Source organism: Balaenoptera physalus, assembly GCF_965194825.1.
Source record: "Balaenoptera physalus genome assembly, chromosome: 2".
Lineage (NCBI taxonomy): Eukaryota > Metazoa > Chordata > Mammalia > Artiodactyla > Balaenopteridae > Balaenoptera > Balaenoptera physalus.
The window spans coordinates 3,270,719-3,288,118 of record NC_138883.1 but is presented as its reverse complement, the minus strand read 5'-3'; the positions used below and the strand labels follow the sequence as shown (position 1 = coordinate 3,288,118).

At 48.4% G+C, this 17,400-nt stretch overlaps 1 protein-coding gene across 2 annotated transcripts; it reads right to left on the bottom strand.

The window, feature by feature from the left end:
* Positions 1–3,292: 3,292 nt before the first annotated feature.
* On the bottom strand, positions 3,293–17,400 carry CINP (cyclin dependent kinase 2 interacting protein). Of its 2 annotated transcripts, none has more exons than XM_082451122.1 (5): positions 17,311–17,400; positions 13,825–13,993; positions 11,358–11,487; positions 4,984–5,113; positions 3,293–4,051 (listed from the first exon to the last, which is right to left on the bottom strand). In XM_082451122.1, exons 1-5 carry the CDS (start codon positions 17,315–17,317, stop codon positions 3,849–3,851), a joined length of 639 nt encoding a protein of 212 aa, XP_082307248.1. In that variant the 5' UTR covers positions 17,318–17,400; the 3' UTR covers positions 3,293–3,848. The 2 variants fall into 2 exon arrangements, with proteins under 2 accessions (XP_082307248.1, XP_082307247.1); XM_082451121.1 differs by lacking the exon at positions 17,311–17,400 and adding an exon at positions 16,471–16,604.

Genomic DNA, 17,400 nt, shown 5'->3' with positions numbered 1-17,400 from the left:
GCGTCGGGCTCGAGGGTCAGGCCGCGGCACTGGTGCCGAGAGCTCAGCTTCTCTGTACACTGGTGCCCAGTCCAATCTCGGAGACAGAGTTTTGGGTGAAGTAGAAAAGGACAGCTTTATTACTCTGCCAGACAAAGGGGGACACAGTGGGCTCCTGCCTTGGAAAGACCATGTGTCCCAACCCAGGAGGATTTGATAAGGAGTTTTATAACAATACCTCCCAAGGGTGGGTTGCTGACAAGATAAGGGGGTGTGCAGGGTCTCGGGTGGCCGGGTCTCCTAGTCTTGATGAGCTTCTCTGATCCCTTTAATCTCGCCTCCGGTGGTTTCTTAGCTGCTCCTCCCTTGATTAGCAACTGTTCGAACCTGCCCTTTGGAACCTAGGGGAGGTCATGGAGGCTGCAGTCCTGCCTACGAGAAACGGGGGACAAAAAGACCTCCATGCCCAGGAGCCCCACTGGGCCCCGCTCGGTTTCAGCATATCCTGTGGACTCAGGGGCACTTCTCGGGAATCCAGAGCCGCGTGAAACCACTGGGGGTCCAGTCCTGGGGTCCTGGAGCGTGGGGGTTAGGACTTCAACACACGACCTTGGGGGGACGTAGCCAGAGCATGGCACCTCTCAAGTACAAATGTGAGCTGCTGGGCATTCAGGGAGCTGAGTGGCTCTGCTCCAGAGGTGGTCCAGACCCAGGTCGCTTCCGCACCTGGGGTGCCCTCTTCCCAGAGGTCTCGGAAGGCTCGCTGCCTCGTGTGTCTGCTCCATCGCCCGGGAAGTGAGGAGGGGCAGGAGGAGCGCACGGCCTGCCAGGGCCGCGATCTGGAAGACGCACACAGGGCCTCTGCTCACGTCTCGCTAGTCCTGTGGCCACACCTTGCTGCACAGAAGGCTCTGAGACCTCCTCCTCCACTGGTAGCCACACACCAGGTAACACCTAAATGAAACAGAGTCGATACCAAAGGACGAGCAGCCAAACCCCTCCCCCAGAGGGGTTAAAACTGCTTTGGGTCAGTCTGGAGAGTGGTAGTAACAGCTCTGAAAAACCTCAGCAGCTTGAAACAACAGAGGGGCGTGTGTCTCCTGCTCCCAAGTCGTGTCACTCAGAGGTCGGTGGGGGACCCAGCAGGGGCAGCCAGAACTCAAGCACTGCCGGCGGCACCCCCAGAGGGAGAGAGCTCCGCGAGAGGTTAGACCCACCACGAGAGGCACGTCAGTGCCACATGGTCCCACCCAACCCCAAGGGCACTGAAGTGCAGGCTTTCCATGGGCCGGGAAGGCAGGAGTCTGGGAGTATTTAGTGAATAGCACGAGTGGTTGATCAAGAGAGGTCACATTATCACTGATGACATGCACTGTTGTTCACAGCTGTGCTGTGTTCGGTACCTTGTGATTACTTTCATGGTTTGTCTAAGCTTTTGTGTTTCCTGGAAAGAGAGAAAGGGAATTTTTTTTTTAGTTTTCATTAAATGTACTTATCGTGAATTCATCTTGAACTGCTTCCCCAACCCAGTTCTGTTTTTGTGGATTCTACCTGTTAATACTTCTTTACTGTCTATTTCGCAAGATTTCCAGAGGCAGAGCAGATATCTGGTGATCAATCCACTATGCTTAGAAGTCCAATATGGGTTCTCCAATGGCTTCATTGTTCCTTTCAGATAGAAACTGTCCTATAAGTTGTGTAATGACTTTGGAACTCAGCAAACTCAACAGCCGAGAGCTCTTCCGTCAATTTGATGCCTCTTCCGTGTGTGAGGGACCCCTGGGCTAATGCCACGGGACACTTGGCTCATTCACTCGTTTGTCCTTTGCAGTGAAACGGAGCAGGACCCTGTGGGACCCCCGGGCACAAGTCTTTCCATGTCACCCATTTCTTGTTTGTAGGAAATTGGTTTCATTCAGCTTCCATGGCCTTCCCTGAGTTCCAAAGGGCAGGTTCAAACAGTCGCTAATCAGGGAACGGAGGGGATGCAGAGACAAGGGAGGAGCAGTCAGGAAACAAGAGTGCAGCCTTGGGGCAGGGTCCTGCTTCCTCCTCAAGGGGTACATGTAACAATACCTTTGAGCTCTTCTGCAGAACTAAAACCCCCAACCAACAGAAGACGTTAACGACTTGATGAAGCACTCTTTATTCCAGAGAGGCCACAGTTCGATGATACCGCCTGATGCCAGGTGATATTTGGACTGAAGGAAGGGCCCTGCACACACCCTCATCCTTATCAGCAACCCCACCCCAGGGTGGGACACACAGTTTTGAGGGCATTAGCCCGCTGTGGCCCCCTTTGCCTGGCAAAGCAATAAAGCTATTCTTTTCTACTTCACCGCAAACTCCGTCTGCGAGATTCAATTCAGTGCTAGTGCACAGAGGGGGGGTTTTGGCATCAGCAGCATTGATCGTTTCCATTAGTTCTCCTGGGCAACCTGGGTGTCCGGGGACGAGGCATCACGAACACAGGAAATGTCCTAGAAAGGGCTAGAAATTCTTCAGGGTCTCCTCTGAAGAGCATTTGTTCTTTAAATACCACGCCCCACCCCAAACATAAAACTGACCTTGTGCCTCGGAGGGCCCGTCCCGCCTGTCTGGCTCGGGACTGCAGCCTGCTGTCTAAGCTGCAGGAAGCAGGGGGCAGGCTGCCACTTGTGCCGAATGCTGACCAGGCGGTTTCCAGACTGCAGGACATCTGACAGGCTGCTTTTCTGAGGGTTAGATTTTAATAAATACTGCAAAGGAAAGAGAAATTCTAAGACATGTTGCCTTTAAATGCTTTGGCTACGCCAGCTTACACAGTGAGATATCCTTTCGCTCAAAATACATTCCCATCATATATAAAGTCTTTTATTTTGGGAATATTTTCTTTCTTTGTCTGGGAAGCACTTGTTCTTTGCCTGGGATGCTAGAAGTTCAGTTTCATGAGGCTACATCCTGTATCACACAGCATGAAGTTTCTTAGATTTCTGTTTCTGGGGAGCAATGGCAGGACTGACCCCTGATATCTGGTTGCAAATATTGCCAAACTATAGGATTTATGCCTGGAGAATGACATGGAAGACACTTCACTTGGCCTGTCACAGCCTCAGTACAAAAATAGGGGTAATATTTTGGGAGCCAGTTTTCATTTCCATGATGCTGGTCTTTGCTCAGTGACTCTACGGTACTTTAAAGATTAGTTGTGATTACAAAACTAATACGGTCCCACAGTTTAAACAATACGCAAAAATATTAAACCAGGGATTTTCTACATAAATGTAATCTATGTAAAATACACCTAATTTACAAAAACAAGATCACTTAGTCATTCTGTTGAGGAACTCATTTATTTCGGGCAGAAGTCTTCATAGTGACACATTCACAATAGGTGCAGATGACACTGAGTGGTGGACGGCAGGCAGCAGTGATAACCGCAGAGAGATGGTGAAATGATCAGGTTTGGAAGATCCTAAGGTCAGTGGGTGGCTGCGCCAGAGCACGGGGCGTGATCCCGGGGTGCGACAGGGGCCGTGATCCCGGGGTGCGGCAGGGGCCGTGATCCCGGGGTGCGGCAGGGGCCGTGATCCCGGGGTGCGGCAGGGGCCGTGATCCCGGGGGTGCGGCAGGGGCGTGATCCCGGGGGTGCGGCAGCGGCGTGATCCCGGGGGTGCGGCAGGGGCCGTGATCCCGGGGTGCGGCAGGGGCGTGATGCCGGGGTGCGACAGGGGCCGTGATCCCGGGGTGCGGCAGGGGCCGTGATCTCGGGGTGCGGCAGGGGCCATGATCTCGGGTTGCGGCACGGGCCCACCCGAAGGAGCGTCGGCCGTGGGAGCTGCAGAAGCTGAGGTCCAGAGCCCAGAGGTGCGCGAAGCCGCGCTGGGAGGTCACAGCGCTCGGTGGCCCGTTTCAAGCAGCATGCTTTCCAGAAGCAGCGTGCTGTCGGCCTCCAGGTAGGGCTGGTGCAGCCACATGGAGAGGAAGCTCAGCGCCAGGTCGCGGTCGGCCGTGTGCGCCAGCTGCTCCACGACGGTGCGCTTCAGGCGGAGCTCCCGGCCGTACATGTCGGAGAGCTTGCGGGAGACCTCGTCTGAAAGGAACGCGAGCCGTCCTTGAACAGTGGCGTTCAAGGGGGTACCCTTGACTAGGGACGACCTGCCACTGTTTTTTTTTTTTGGCCACGCTGTGCAGCTTGCGGGACCTTAATTCCCAGACCAGGGATGGAACCCGCACCTTCCGAAGTGAAAGCACTGAGTCTTAACCACTGGACAGCCAGGGACTTCGCAAAGCTCCTCCTTAAAAGCTAGAGTCAGCGACAGCACAAGAGGAAGAAGGGCTCCAGCCGGTGCAGATTAGAATCAGATAACATGGTAAATAAGCGTCATGAAATCAAAAAGTACCTGTTACCTTTTCCACTCGACTCTTAGGAACTGGCAATCATTATACGTAGCAGACTGACCTCAAACTGACAATGTTCAATAAACACGTTACATTAGGTGATTTTCTCCCTTATTTAAGTCTCAAAGCAACATCAAATAGCTTAGTCCTTCTTTTAAACTAATAAAGCAAAAAAACAGCCCTTACCTCACAGCTTATTTAAGTAATGGAGTTTGTTTTCCCAGCAGTCTTCTTCCATGGGGCTGGCTGAAGTGACCCCCCCCCAACATGTACTTTTTAAATAAAACAAAACAAAAAGCAAAAACCCATCCTTCTTGAAAAACAAAAACGAGATTGCTGCCTCTACAGAGGAGGCAAAGTGCATTCTACCCGTTGGCCTTAAAGGGCTAATAATGGCAACTTGCTTCATGGGTCTCTAATTACATTTAATATTCCTTGCTGATTAGTAGGTAATTAAAGGCAAGAAGAAACGCTCCTCTAAGATGTCCTCATCTCCTTCCTTCCCAATGGATCCTCTTTAATTGAATTTCAAAGCCTGTCAGCTTCTTAGAGGGCCAGATCTAAATGACACCAAATGCTCTCATAACCTACCCCTGAAAAATCAATGCAGAAAGAACTACTTACAAAAATAGGCTGTGGGCCACGTGTGGAACAGGAGGGGCCGTTTTCCCTCCTCCCTGTAATGGTAATCTTCTAGTTCACAAATCCCCTTGGTAGTGGAAGACAGCTTTTCCATTTTCATCTGTATTTTGGTCTGAAAAGATATTAATTTAGAATATGAGATTACTATTTAAAATCCTGTCTTAGATTCAATAACTCTAATATTTCAAAGCTAAGAAATCTAAGTCTGTTGAGATCGTAAGTCCAATGATCCAACACCATTAACTCCATGTGCAGCAAATTTCCAGGGAGAAGGAGACTGACAGTTGCTACGACTTCACTAATTTGGATTACTTCAGTAATAAAGCCCACATCTCCAGTGCTGGAGAAGAGGAAGCTTGCTGGGTCCCGCTTCATTAAGATTTCCGAACATCACTAATTTTTTAGCACCAAAGACCTGGAGGGGTGGCAAGGCAGGCTCTCGCTTTTACAGAATGAAAGGAGAAGAGGCATTAAATGAGCTCATTTCTGACTCTTTTTTTAAAACTTAATTAATTTATCTTTCGCTGCGTTGGGTCTTCGTTGCTGCACACGGGGGCTACTCTTCATTGCCGTGCGTGGACTTCTCATTGCGGTGGCTTCTCTTGTCGCGGAGCACAGGATCTAGGCACGCCGGCTCAGTAGTTGTGGCTCGCGGGCTCTAGAGCACAGGCTCAGTAGTTGTGGCGCACGGGCTTAGTTGCTCCATGGCATGTGGGATCTTCCTGGACCCCAGGGATCAAACCCGTGTCCCCTGCCTTGGCAGGCGGATTCTTAACCACTGCACCAACCAGGGAAGTCCCTCCCTCATTTCTGACTCTTATGAACTGCCTTTGAGTTTAATGCCAAAAGCTCGGCCTCTGTGCACCAGTGTCGAGTCAAATCTCGGAGACAGAGTTTTGGGTGAAGTAGAAAAGAATAGCTTTATTGCTTTGCCAGGCAAAGGGGGGACACAGCGGGCTCCTGCCCTGGAAAACTATGTGTCCCCAATCCGGGAGGATTTGATGAGGGGTTTTATAGCAACAGTTCAAGGGTGGGGTTGCTGGTAAGATTAGAGTGTGTGTGGGGCCTGCACTCCTTTAATCTGGTCTCACGTGGTCGTCTCCTAATCTTGATGAGCTTCTCTGGTCCCTTTAATCTTTCTTTCTTTCTTTTCTTCCTTCCTTCCTTCCTTCCTTCCTTCCTTCCTTCCTTCCTTCCTTCCTTCCTTCCTCCCTCCCTCCCTCCCTCCCTCCCTCCCTCCCTTCCTTCTTTCTTTCCTTTCTTTCCTTTCTTTCTCTCTCTCTCCCTCCCTCCCTCTCTCTCTTTCTTTCTTTCTTTTCTCTTTTCTTTCTCTCTGCCTCCCTCCCTCCCTCCCTCCCTCCCTCCCTCCCTCCATCCATCCATCTATCTATCTATCTATCTATCTATCTATCTATCTATCTATCTATCTATCTATTTATTTATGGCTGTGTTGGGTCTTCATTTCTGGGCGAGGGCTTTCTCTAGTTGCCGCGAGCGGGGGCCACTCTTCATCGTGGGGCACGGGCCTCTCACCATCGCGGCCTCTCTTGTTGCGGAGCACAGGCTCCAGACGCGCAGGCTCACTAGTTGTGGCTCACGGGCCCAGTTGCTCCGCGGCACGTGGGATCTTCCCAGACCAGGGCTCTGTAGTTGTGGCTCACAGGCCCAGTTGCTCTGCGGCATGTGGGATCTTCCCAAACCAGGGCTCGAGCCCGTGTCTGCTGCATTGGCAGGCAGATTCTCAACCACTGCGCCACCAGGGAAGCCCCTGGTCCCTTGAATCTCGCCTCAGGTGGTTTCTTGGCTGCTCTTCCTTTGCTCAGCAACTGTTGGAACCTGCCCTTTGGAACTCAGGGAAGGTCATGGAGGCTGGAGTCTTGTCTACAAACAAGAAACGGGGGATGGAAAGGCTTCCATGCCCAGGAGCCCCACAGGGTCCTGCTCTGTTTCCAGTTTACTGAAACCTCTTTGAGGCTTGTTTCCTTCTTTATAAAATGATAATAATGAAAGGCAGCCCTACACACTTCACACAGGAAGGAAATGGTGAGGACGTGACATGGACGGTACCTCAGTGTACACCAGGCTCTGTGCTGCGGCACAGACAAAGTGCCTGCTTCCACAGGGGGTCGGGGGACTAAGTTAGTACTTGTGGAGCACCTGGTCGGAGCTATGTAAGGGTTTGTTAAGTAAAACAAATGGGTGAAGTAACAAAGATTCCAGATATCAGCAGCATGGGTCTACTAAGACCACAAGTCTAGGTCCTAAGTATGGACTTAGCTTTATGTACACAGGGGGTATAAGCAAAGATATATAAATCGTCAAAATCTTAATTCCTGGGCTTCCCTAGTGGCGCAGTGGTTGAGAATCTGCCTGCCAATGCAGGGGACACGGGTTCAAGCCCTGGTCTGGGAAGATGCCACATGCCACAGGGCAGCTAGGCCCGTGAGCCACAACTACTGAGCCAGCGCGTCTGGAGCTTGTGCTCCGCAACAAGAGAGGCCGTGATAGTGAGAGGCCCGCGCACCGCGATGAAGAGTGGCCCCCGCTTGCTGTAACTAGAGAAAGCCCTCGCACAGAAACGAAGACCCAACACAGCCATAAATAAATAAATAAATAAATAAATAATAAAAATAAAGGAATTCCTTTAAAAAAAAAATCTTAATTCCTTGCACTTAGTCCTTCAACCACCCTCCAATTACATCTGAAGAGGCATGCACTAAATTTAGCGAACATTAATTTTTAAAGGACTAGACTCCTTTCCCAAATCTTTCCAGGTTCGATATTTCACTTGACCCAACCCCAAGAGGCAAGACTCATCATTTCCATACCACAGGTGGGAAAATGCTCAAGGTTGCTGAGCTAGGGAAAGACGAGGCCAAGACTTGATACCACGCTTTCCGACCCCAAGTCTCTTGACATCCAATCCTAAACTCTCTCCTCTGCGTCCTGCAGCAGCTCCACCTAATGCTAAGAAAAGCTGATAAAGGTCAGGAGAGCCAAGAAAATCCTGGAGGCTTGACACCGCCAGGCCAGAGGTGCCAGCCCCATTCTGGGGCTCATTCATCAATGACAATACCAAAGTCTCACGCACGTGCAGCCCTAAAGTGACAGCAGCTGGACACGCTCTCAGCTCCACGTCCCCTCCCAAAGCTAACAGCCCACACCTCGAGATGTTCGTCCAGCTTAGGGACAAGGGTGCCTCCACCCTCTACCAATGTCAGATTCAAGACAAAGTCAAGTCTGGGAAACCATTCTCTCTAAAGGATGGAGGAAAATAGGAAAAATAATATCAATATCCTTATAACATCAACATTGGTTTTGAACCTAAGAATGAGAACTCATTTTCAAATCACTTTATTTTACTTTATATTTTGGCCACACTGTACAGCTTGCGGGATCTTAGTTCCCCGACCAGGGATCGAACGCAGACCCCCAGCAGTGACAGTGCAGAGTCTTAACCACTGGACCGCCAGGGAAGTCCCTCAAACCACTTTAAAACAGAGTAAATTCACTGGAGCAGAACTTTGGGGCCTGACAGCTAGCACCGTGGTCAGCCCAGGCTTTGTCTGAAGACCTTGGGAACTCAAGTCACTATGGGCACGCAGTCACCTAAAACCTTGCAGCCACTTTCAGCTGCCCTGCCAGGCCACGCCCCCTCACCCTGGACCCGTGCTGTGGGTAGAGGGACCAGGGACAGGACGTGTCACCTGTTACTGCTCAGTCCCTCAAGCCGCTGGCTGGATGTTCTGGACCTTGACTCTACCTCCTAACATCCTCCCAGGCCGTCCCTCCTCCGTGCGGGTCAGTGGGACTGAGGAACGGGTCCCGTGGTACCAGACAGCCACTTAATGGGGAGAACCAAGGATGGACAAGTAAAACCCGTCAGTCATTCCTGACATGCCTGAAATGGAAGGCAAAATGCCTCTTCCCCCTTGTCCCGCGCAGACGCTCTTCCCTAACGAGGTGTGCATATGTATAGAGTTATAAATGAGGACTTGTGAACTAAAGAAAGCCAAATGGCATTTAGAAACAAAATCCTTCCCAGGGTTTTCACATTTTATAAAAGTCACATTAGTATACGTCAGAAGTGTTTCTCGTTTTAACCCAGTTTGGGGAGTCTGTGAAACGTTTTATGCCAGAAAGGAAGATGGAAGGTCAGGGATGAAGAGGTTCTGGTGGGAGTGTTGCCACATCTAACGAACGACAAACGACCAAGCCCAGCATCGTGTGTGTAACTTTGTTGGCTGTTTAAAGTATTTCAGTATACACAGGGAACTGTATTCAATATCCCGTAATAAACCATAATGGAAAAGGACATGAGAAAGAGTATGTATTTATATGTCTAACTGAATCACTTTGCTGTACACCAGAAACTAACACAACATTGGAAATCAACTATACTTCAATGAAACAACAACAACAAAAACTGACAATTAAAAGCTAAGTGTGGGACTTCCCTGGTGGCGCAGTGGTTAAGAATTCGCCTGCCAATGCAGGGGACACGGGTTGAGCCCTGGTCCAGGAAGATCCCACATGCCAGGGAGCAACTAAGCCCGTGTGCCACAACTACTGAGCCTGCGCTCCAGAACCCGCGAGCCACAACTACTGAGCCCACATGCCACAACTACTGAGCCCGCGTGCCCCAACTACTGAAGCCCACGCGCCTAGAGCCCATGCTCTGCAACAAGAGAAGCCACCGCAATGAGAGGCCCGCGCACCACAAGGAAGAGTAGCCCCCACTCACCGCAACTAGAGAAAGCCCGCGCGCAGCAACGAAGACCCAAAGCAGCCAAAAATAAATAAATAAATAAATAGATTAATTAATTAATTAAAAAAAAAGCTAAGTGTGACCAGGAAATAAATAAATAAAATATTTCAATATAGGAACTTAGCCATTCAGTTTCTTCTCTTTCAAGCAATATGTGTGCCCATGCTTGGTCCAAACAAAACCACTTGCCATAATCAAATGGGTTAATTTGGGGAAAAAAACATACACGTGGTCAGTTTTCAGTTAGGTTGTTCAGGAAATTTCGATTGATTACTCTGCCTGTGTTAATTCTCTACTGGTCCAGAAGTCTAGGTCTAGAACTCAACTACTGGAGACACAGCTGTGAACCTGGAGATAAAACAAAGAAAACACCAAGCCCACACACCTTATCCTCCAGGCTTCCTGTGAGTGGGGCTTAAAACAAAGTGACTGATGACCCAGGCCTGTCTTGTTCCTGCTTGAGCACCAGGTGGAGAGCCTGGGCAGGGGGGCAAATGTTTCTTATCACAGCACAACCCGAAGGCAGCATCACAAAACAGACGGGACAACTACAAAAACCTAATCATTTATTTAGAGGAGACAAATAGCCCCATACACGGCAAAATATCCTGAAGACAGTATTGCATTTCAATCATAGAAAAGGCTAAATCACCAAAATGTTCTCAATGCACTATTTATTTTTCTCATTTTAATGTTTCAGAAACCATTACATCTTACAATGGATATGATGTTTAAAAGGGCAGTGCTTCTTTCCTGAAAAACTCTTAAACCTATAGTCTGCCTCATAATACGTGGAACCCTAACTTTGAATAAGTGGTATCTTGAAGAAATACAATTATATTTGACATATTCTGTTTAAAAAGGCAAGGAAGCATGTAAAACATTAGAAACATTTCCATCAAGAAAGGTTAAACTATACAGACTTTCTATGTTTGTGGGGAGCTTTAGTTAGTTAGTTCAAAGGTGTGCAACACCTTATCCCTGTGTCTGGCCGAGATGAGGTGCTTCGTGCACACGTGGCGGCCAGCATGGTGGGTACTGACACCCAGACTTTAGTTCAACAACATATAACAGCATCTCTTACGTGCGAGATCAAGCCTCACAGGTCCAATCCAGCTCAAAGCCTATTTCTGTGCGTCCCTTGAGCTAAGAATGGGTTTTACATTTTTAAGTGGTTGGAAAAAAAAAAAAAATCAAAAGCAGAATATTTTGTGACACATGAAAATTATCTGAAATGCAAAGTTCAGCATCCATAAATAGAGTTTTATGGGAACACAGCTGCACCCACTCGCCTCCGTACTGTCGCTGAGTAGAGGTGAGAGTGCCTGCGGGGTCCCCAAAGCCTGACACACTTCCTGTGGAGCCTGGGAGTGGGTGAAATTGCCCTGGCAACACGCAGGACCAAAAGAACCAAGGTCTAGGACAGCATCTTGGGAAACAAGATTTATGGGACACGTAGAGCGAGAGAGACCAACGGAGGAGGCTGAGGAAGGAAAAACGAAAGCCTGGTGAAGGCAAGCACGACCCACCACGTGGAACGCTGCGAGGCGCCTGTGCAAACGCGACACCCGGGGATCCCTGCACCTACCAGAGCGTCCAGGGTGGTCTGCAGCCCCTCGCACAGCATCTCGAGCTCCCTGCTGTATTCCGGGTGCTCCTTTCCTGCATTTTCATCAGAAGCCAGGCTGCTGCTCTCTAATCCTATCGTGTCTTTGCTCCTGGACAAGACGGAAAAGCGTGGCAACAAGATACACTCCACAGGCTTGCCTCATTTCGTTGTGATGAACCCTCGAAAACTCAATATCCACGTACTTACGTCATCATCGACTTCTTCCATTGGCGTCGTTTCACGTCATCACGTTTACGTGTTATTTATATATACAACGAAAGTGTCCATCCGCTACTCAATTCTGCCCCAGAACAAGTCAGCTCAATCCAGCCCTGTGGCATCCTCAGGGGGCAAGACACGGATCATTTCCTCAGGGTCCAACAGCTAGGAATGCGTTTTGTAAACGGAAGGCTGTGACCCACAGCGCCTGAAATTAATCTAGTGGGGCCACGATCAACAATTAAGGAACAAAATTAGGGACTTCCCTGGTGGTCCAGTGGTTAAAACTCTGCGCTTCCACTGCAGGGAACATGGGTTGGATCCCTGGTCGGGGAACTAAGATCCCACATGCCGTGCGGCACGGCCAAAAAAAAAAAAAAAAAAAAAAAATTTAAGGAAAAAAATTAAACATTAGAATAGAAAATATCAGAGAGCATCTTATGCAGTAAGGTAAGAACTGTTTCATGGAACTGGCTGAGCAGGAAAAGGCAGCAGAGGGCCGACGTGTGTGATGTGTTTGAAAGAACTGGAAAGAGCCAGGGGCCCAGGCCAGAAAGTTAAGACTCTAGACCTAGGCCAGTAGACAAAGATATACAAATATATAATTACAATATTGAGAAATTAAAACTACACATATATAGATCCATACTCATGTTTCTCTTCAGATCATATAAATCTTTCTCATTTTACTAAAGATGCTCGTGGGTAGGAACAAGCTTGAGTCTTGCTTACATTTTTGGAGGCCTTGCATAAGCAAAGCTGATTAAAAAAAACAAAAACATAAATATAGGAAAGTGCAAGAACAGTAAAGCAAATCTTCCAATTAGAATTGGCAACTGCCAACAGTTTTTTTTCACAACTCCTTTGTCTTTTTAGAAGAACTTGCTAAGGGAGAACATGCCCCTGTGTGTCTCCTCTGCTCTGAATACCCCTCTCTACTTCTGACACCTGGTCATCAAAGGGAGGGGGGCGGTTCTCCACACCAAGCAATTCTCAGGTTCTCCGGACACCAGCTGGGTGTCTTACAGTGTAACTCAATCCTGATACTGTCTACCAGAGACAGCATCAGATCCCGCAGGTTAAGGGCTCTGTCCCACAAGACTGTCCCCGTATCAACTTCAGACACCAATCACAAGTTCAGGTTGTTACCTGTGCTTAGGACCGACCAGCTGTCAATTGGAAGTTCCCACGACCCCCTCCTTGGGTTCAATTAATTTGCTAGACCAGCTCACAGGACTCAGGAAAACAGTTTACTTTCTAGATTACTGGTTTATTACAAAGGATATTAAAGGATACAAATATCCTTTATTCATATCCTTTATTCATATCCTTTATTCATATACCTGTAGACAAGAGGTACTCAAGGCAAGGTCTGGAAGGTCGAGCAAAGGAGCTTCTGTCCCTGAGGAGTCTGGGGTACATTTCCCTTCAGGCACATGGAAGCGTTCTGGTTCCCCAACCCGGAAGCTCTCCAAACCCCCGTCCTTTTGGGTTTTTACGGAGGCTTCATTATGAAGGCATGATTGATTAAATGATTGGCCATCGGTGATTAATTCAACTTCCAGCCCTTCTCACCTCCCTAGAGGTGAGGTAAGGGGGTGGGGCTGATAGTGCCAACTCTAATCACGTGGTTACTGCCTCCCTCCTTAGGGTTTTCCAGAAGCCCCCTCATTAACACGAACTCAGGTGTGTAGAAAGGGGCTCGTTATGATGACAGGAGACTCCTTTCCCCTTTATCACTCTGGAGCTATTCCAGGAACTGGAGAACAAAAGAACAAATCTTAGCGTAACTAAAGATTCTCCCACTGCTCATATCCCTAAGGAAATTATAAGCGTTTTAAGAGCCGTGTGTCAGGAACAGGGACAAAGACCAAACATATATATTTTTTTACTATAAATCATAACACCACAGAAATAAAATGCAGCATTATGAAGTGATACTTCTTCCTAGAAGATACCACCGTCATGAATTGAGTCTGTATCCTTCCAATCCATTTTTATAATTTTATATACAGATATAACCATGAACAATTTGTAGTATAATTTTGCATTTAAAGTGTACACACACAGTTCATACTTGCATGCACCATTTTATCACTTGCTTTTTCACTTTATATAATTTATCCATGTTCCTAGAGACTACCCTTCCCATTCTACAAGACTGCCATGAAATTTCTGCCCCATCATTAAGGGTGAAGCGCACAGAGCACACTTTGTAGGTACTTACAATAAACTCACTTTCAGGTTGGCAATGTTATTTGCAGTGGCAAAACCTCCATCATTGAGGGTTTCCCATTTCAGGATTAAATTATGCCAATCGGCTGCATTGTCCTTAATTTTCCTTGCACTGACAGATAAGACAGGTTTTCTGGGCGTTGCACTTCCAAGAGTCTTTGCTGATAGGGAGCAAAAGAAACATAATATTATGAAATTCATGATCACGGTTGGGGGGAAAACCCAAACTGTTCTAATTTGCAACAGTAAAACTATCAGAAACACTACATCCACTGGACAAATCACGTTGTGGAAATGAAGACGTGTGGATGAATGTGAAAGTCCCTGGAACAAGACAAAACACAATTATTTTTACAATTTTAGGTCTCACCAGATATATGAATCCTCTCGAAGCTTAATGGCTCCACAAAGTTTTACCCCGAGCACTTTGACCACTTTCAAAGGTTGGGAAGGAGGTGGAGCTGTGACTTTCTGCTACGGGGCTCCGATGCCCCTGCCTTACCGCGCCCACTCTCCAGTCTCTGGAACTTTGATACCTGACGTTTGCTCGGAGCTTTGTGGGTCAGCAGAGCTCATCACTCCAACACACTGACAAGGCTGAACCCCAGAGATGCAGTGATGATCTCCACGCTAGGAATGCAGGAGGAGGTCCAAAGGCCTTCAGGACCTGGCTCCTTCTCTGCCTCAACACTCACCTCAACCCCGACCTTGAAGCCCCTCGATCTCTAGCTAAAATCAACTACTGGCAGCTCTTGAAAAGTCCTTTGCATGTGCAGTTCTCTCTGCTAGAAAGCTCTTTCCTTCCTCGGGCTAACTCTGCCCATACCCCAGGACTCACCCAGATCCCAGCTCCTGTGGGAAGCAACACCCAGACCACTCAGGCTGTTTGGGCCCTCCCAGCCCTCCCGTGCCCTCTCTTCTTCTCTAAGAATCCTTCAAAGGCGTCTCATGGCCCACAGGATAAGGTCCAAATTCTGAGAGAGGCCCCTTAAGCAATCCAGGACACACAATGGCGGTATAGTTTGGAGTCTAGACTCTGAAGACCAGAACGACTGGGTTTGAATCCCAGCTCTGTCACTGCCAGTTGTACAATCTTGGGTAAGTTAGTTAACCTCTCAGAGCCTCAAAGTGCCTATCTGTAAAATGGGGATAAAATATATCTACTACAAAGAGTTGATGTGAAGATCAGATAATATAGATAAAGCTGGGAATTCCTTGGCAGTCCAGTGGTTAGGACTCCACGCTTCCACTGCAGGGGGCGTGGGTTCGATCCTTGGTCGGGGAACTAAGATCCCACACGCCACGCAGCGTGGCCAAAAAAAACCCCCAAAAAACATATACATATATGTAAAGCTGTGAGGGTGTGAGGGCCTGGCACGTGGTAAGTATCCAGCATAGGATGTATTACCACAAGGGCCTCTCCAACGTGTTTTTCCCACTACCACCAAGCAATAAACTCAATCCTGACACTATCTGTCTGGAGGTGGCATCAGATTCCACAAGTTAATGGCTCAGTCCTGTAACACTCTCCCCCGCCTCCACTTTAGACACCTGTCTCAAGACCAGGTTGTCACCTGTGCTTCTGACCTACCCGCTATAGGTTGGAGGTTCCAAAGACCCCCCTCCCTAGGATTTGATTAATTTGCTGGAGTGGCTCACAGAAAACTCAGGAAAACATTTTACTTACTAGATTACTAGGAAGAGCCAGGTGGAAGAGATGCATAGGGTAACGTACGTGGGCAGGGGTACAGAGCTGCCAAGCTCTCTCCAAGTGCCACTCTCCCTGCGTCTCCACCTGTTCACCAACCTGGAATCTCTCACAACCCTTTGCTTTTGTTTTTTTATGGAGGCTTCATTACATGGGCAGGATTGATTAAATGACTGACCATTGGTGACTGATTTAACCTCCAGCCTCTCTTGCCTTGTTGGAGATGGGGGTTTGGGGGGTGGGAGTGGGACTGAAAGTTCCAGCTCTCTAATCACATGATTGGTTCCCCTGACAACCAGCCCCCATCCTTAGGTTACCTAGGAGCTCCACTTTTAAATATCATATTGATTTTTCATTCACTCTTTACTTATACAACTAACCAATATTCGCCAAGTGCCTACATTATGCCAGCTGTGGGGGCTGAAGTGACTGAATTAGATAGACCAGGACCATTTTCATGGAACTTACTTTCCAAAGATGAGGTGGATAACAGACAATTAGATGATCATCAGTTTAGATCATAAGTGCCACAAAATAAAACAGGGTCTTGTGTTAGCATGAACCCCTGAGACGTTGTCATTTAGGCTGAAACCTGAATGATGAGAAGTCAACAGCAGGGGCCCTAAGGTGAGAATGAGCTTGGTGAGTGTGAGAAAAGAACAAGACCAGTGTGGCTAGAATGAAATGGAGAGAGAGGAGACAGTCAGACAGCTAGAAACTTATAGGCCAAGATAAGAAGTTTGGGTTTATTCCAAGTCAATGGAAAGCAAGCAGTAAGCTTTGAGTTGGGAAGTGACATGATCTGATGTAGGTTTTTAGAAAGTCACTTCCACAAAGAAGTCCTCCTGGATCCGCAGGTTGGGTAAGGACTCACTGCACTATATATCTGGAACACCCTGTACTTCATTCAGCTTCATTCATGACACTCACCAGTGTAGTGTATTTGCTTGTTTAATGTCCAGTACATTCCTTGATAGACTGTTAAGTTCCACCAGAGTAGGGACTAAGACTGTCTTGGTCCCTCTCATAATCTCAGCACGTAGTAGGTGCTGACTAGAATGTGTTAAATGGAGAAAAAGCTCTTACCACCTGTACTATAATCTTCTAAGGGTTTCCCTCCTCCAGTAGGGGCTCCTTGCGGGCGAGGACCACATGTGATTCATCGTGTCTGACCCATACCCAGCACATATTTAGGAACCAAAAACAATGTTCTGACTTCAAGAAACTCACAGTCTAGCTGGGAAAGAGATCAGTTATCAATCACAGGGCAGGGCAGGGCAGTAGCACAGTGGCTACGTTACTTATCCCCTCCGAGCCTCGACTCCCCACCTGTTGACGTTACTTCATGGGATCGCTGTGCGCCTCAAACGAGCTGATCCACTGAAAGTACTTAGAACACGATTTGGCGCACAGCGAGCACTCGCTGAATGATAGCTTTTATTACAAGCAGAAAGCTCTGTGGCCGGGAATTCTGAGGGGAGTTCAGGGAAAGTGCTCCGCTGGTCCTAATTTATAACGACAATTACAATTTGAGTGTCAGGATCTGCTGACACTCCTTTGCATCATCTCGTTCTACACATGAAAAAATCGAGGCTCGGCAAAACTGACTCCCGGGCCGACCGCAGAGCCTGATCGGGGCCAGCGGGCTGGGCTGGGGCAAGGGACGGACCGCCATTCAACCCGGGAGGCCTCCGGCCTCAGGCCAGCCCGAAGATCAAACTATAACAATGGTACCCTCCCTGCCTGGGGGAACTTGCCCTTCTCACGCACCTTCCATGCTGGCCGCAGAGATCCCGGGAAAGAGACCCGGAGCCCCGCCCACGCACGCCGGAAGTCAGTCTACGTCACTTCCGATCCCGC

Excerpts from the sequence above, each read along its gene's own strand:
- CINP (XM_082451121.1), bottom strand. The coding sequence starts at position 16,507 with ATGTACTGGACATTAAACAAGCAAATACACTACACTG. Across the intron at positions 13,994-16,470 it reads CAAGCAAATACACTACACTG|CAAAGACTCTTGGAAGTGCA; the intron begins GTGAGTGTCATG and ends GCTCCCTATCAG. Across the intron at positions 4,052-4,983 it reads GTGGCCCACAGCCTATTTTT|ACGAGGTCTCCCGCAAGCTC; the intron begins GTAAGTAGTTCT and ends CGTTCCTTTCAG.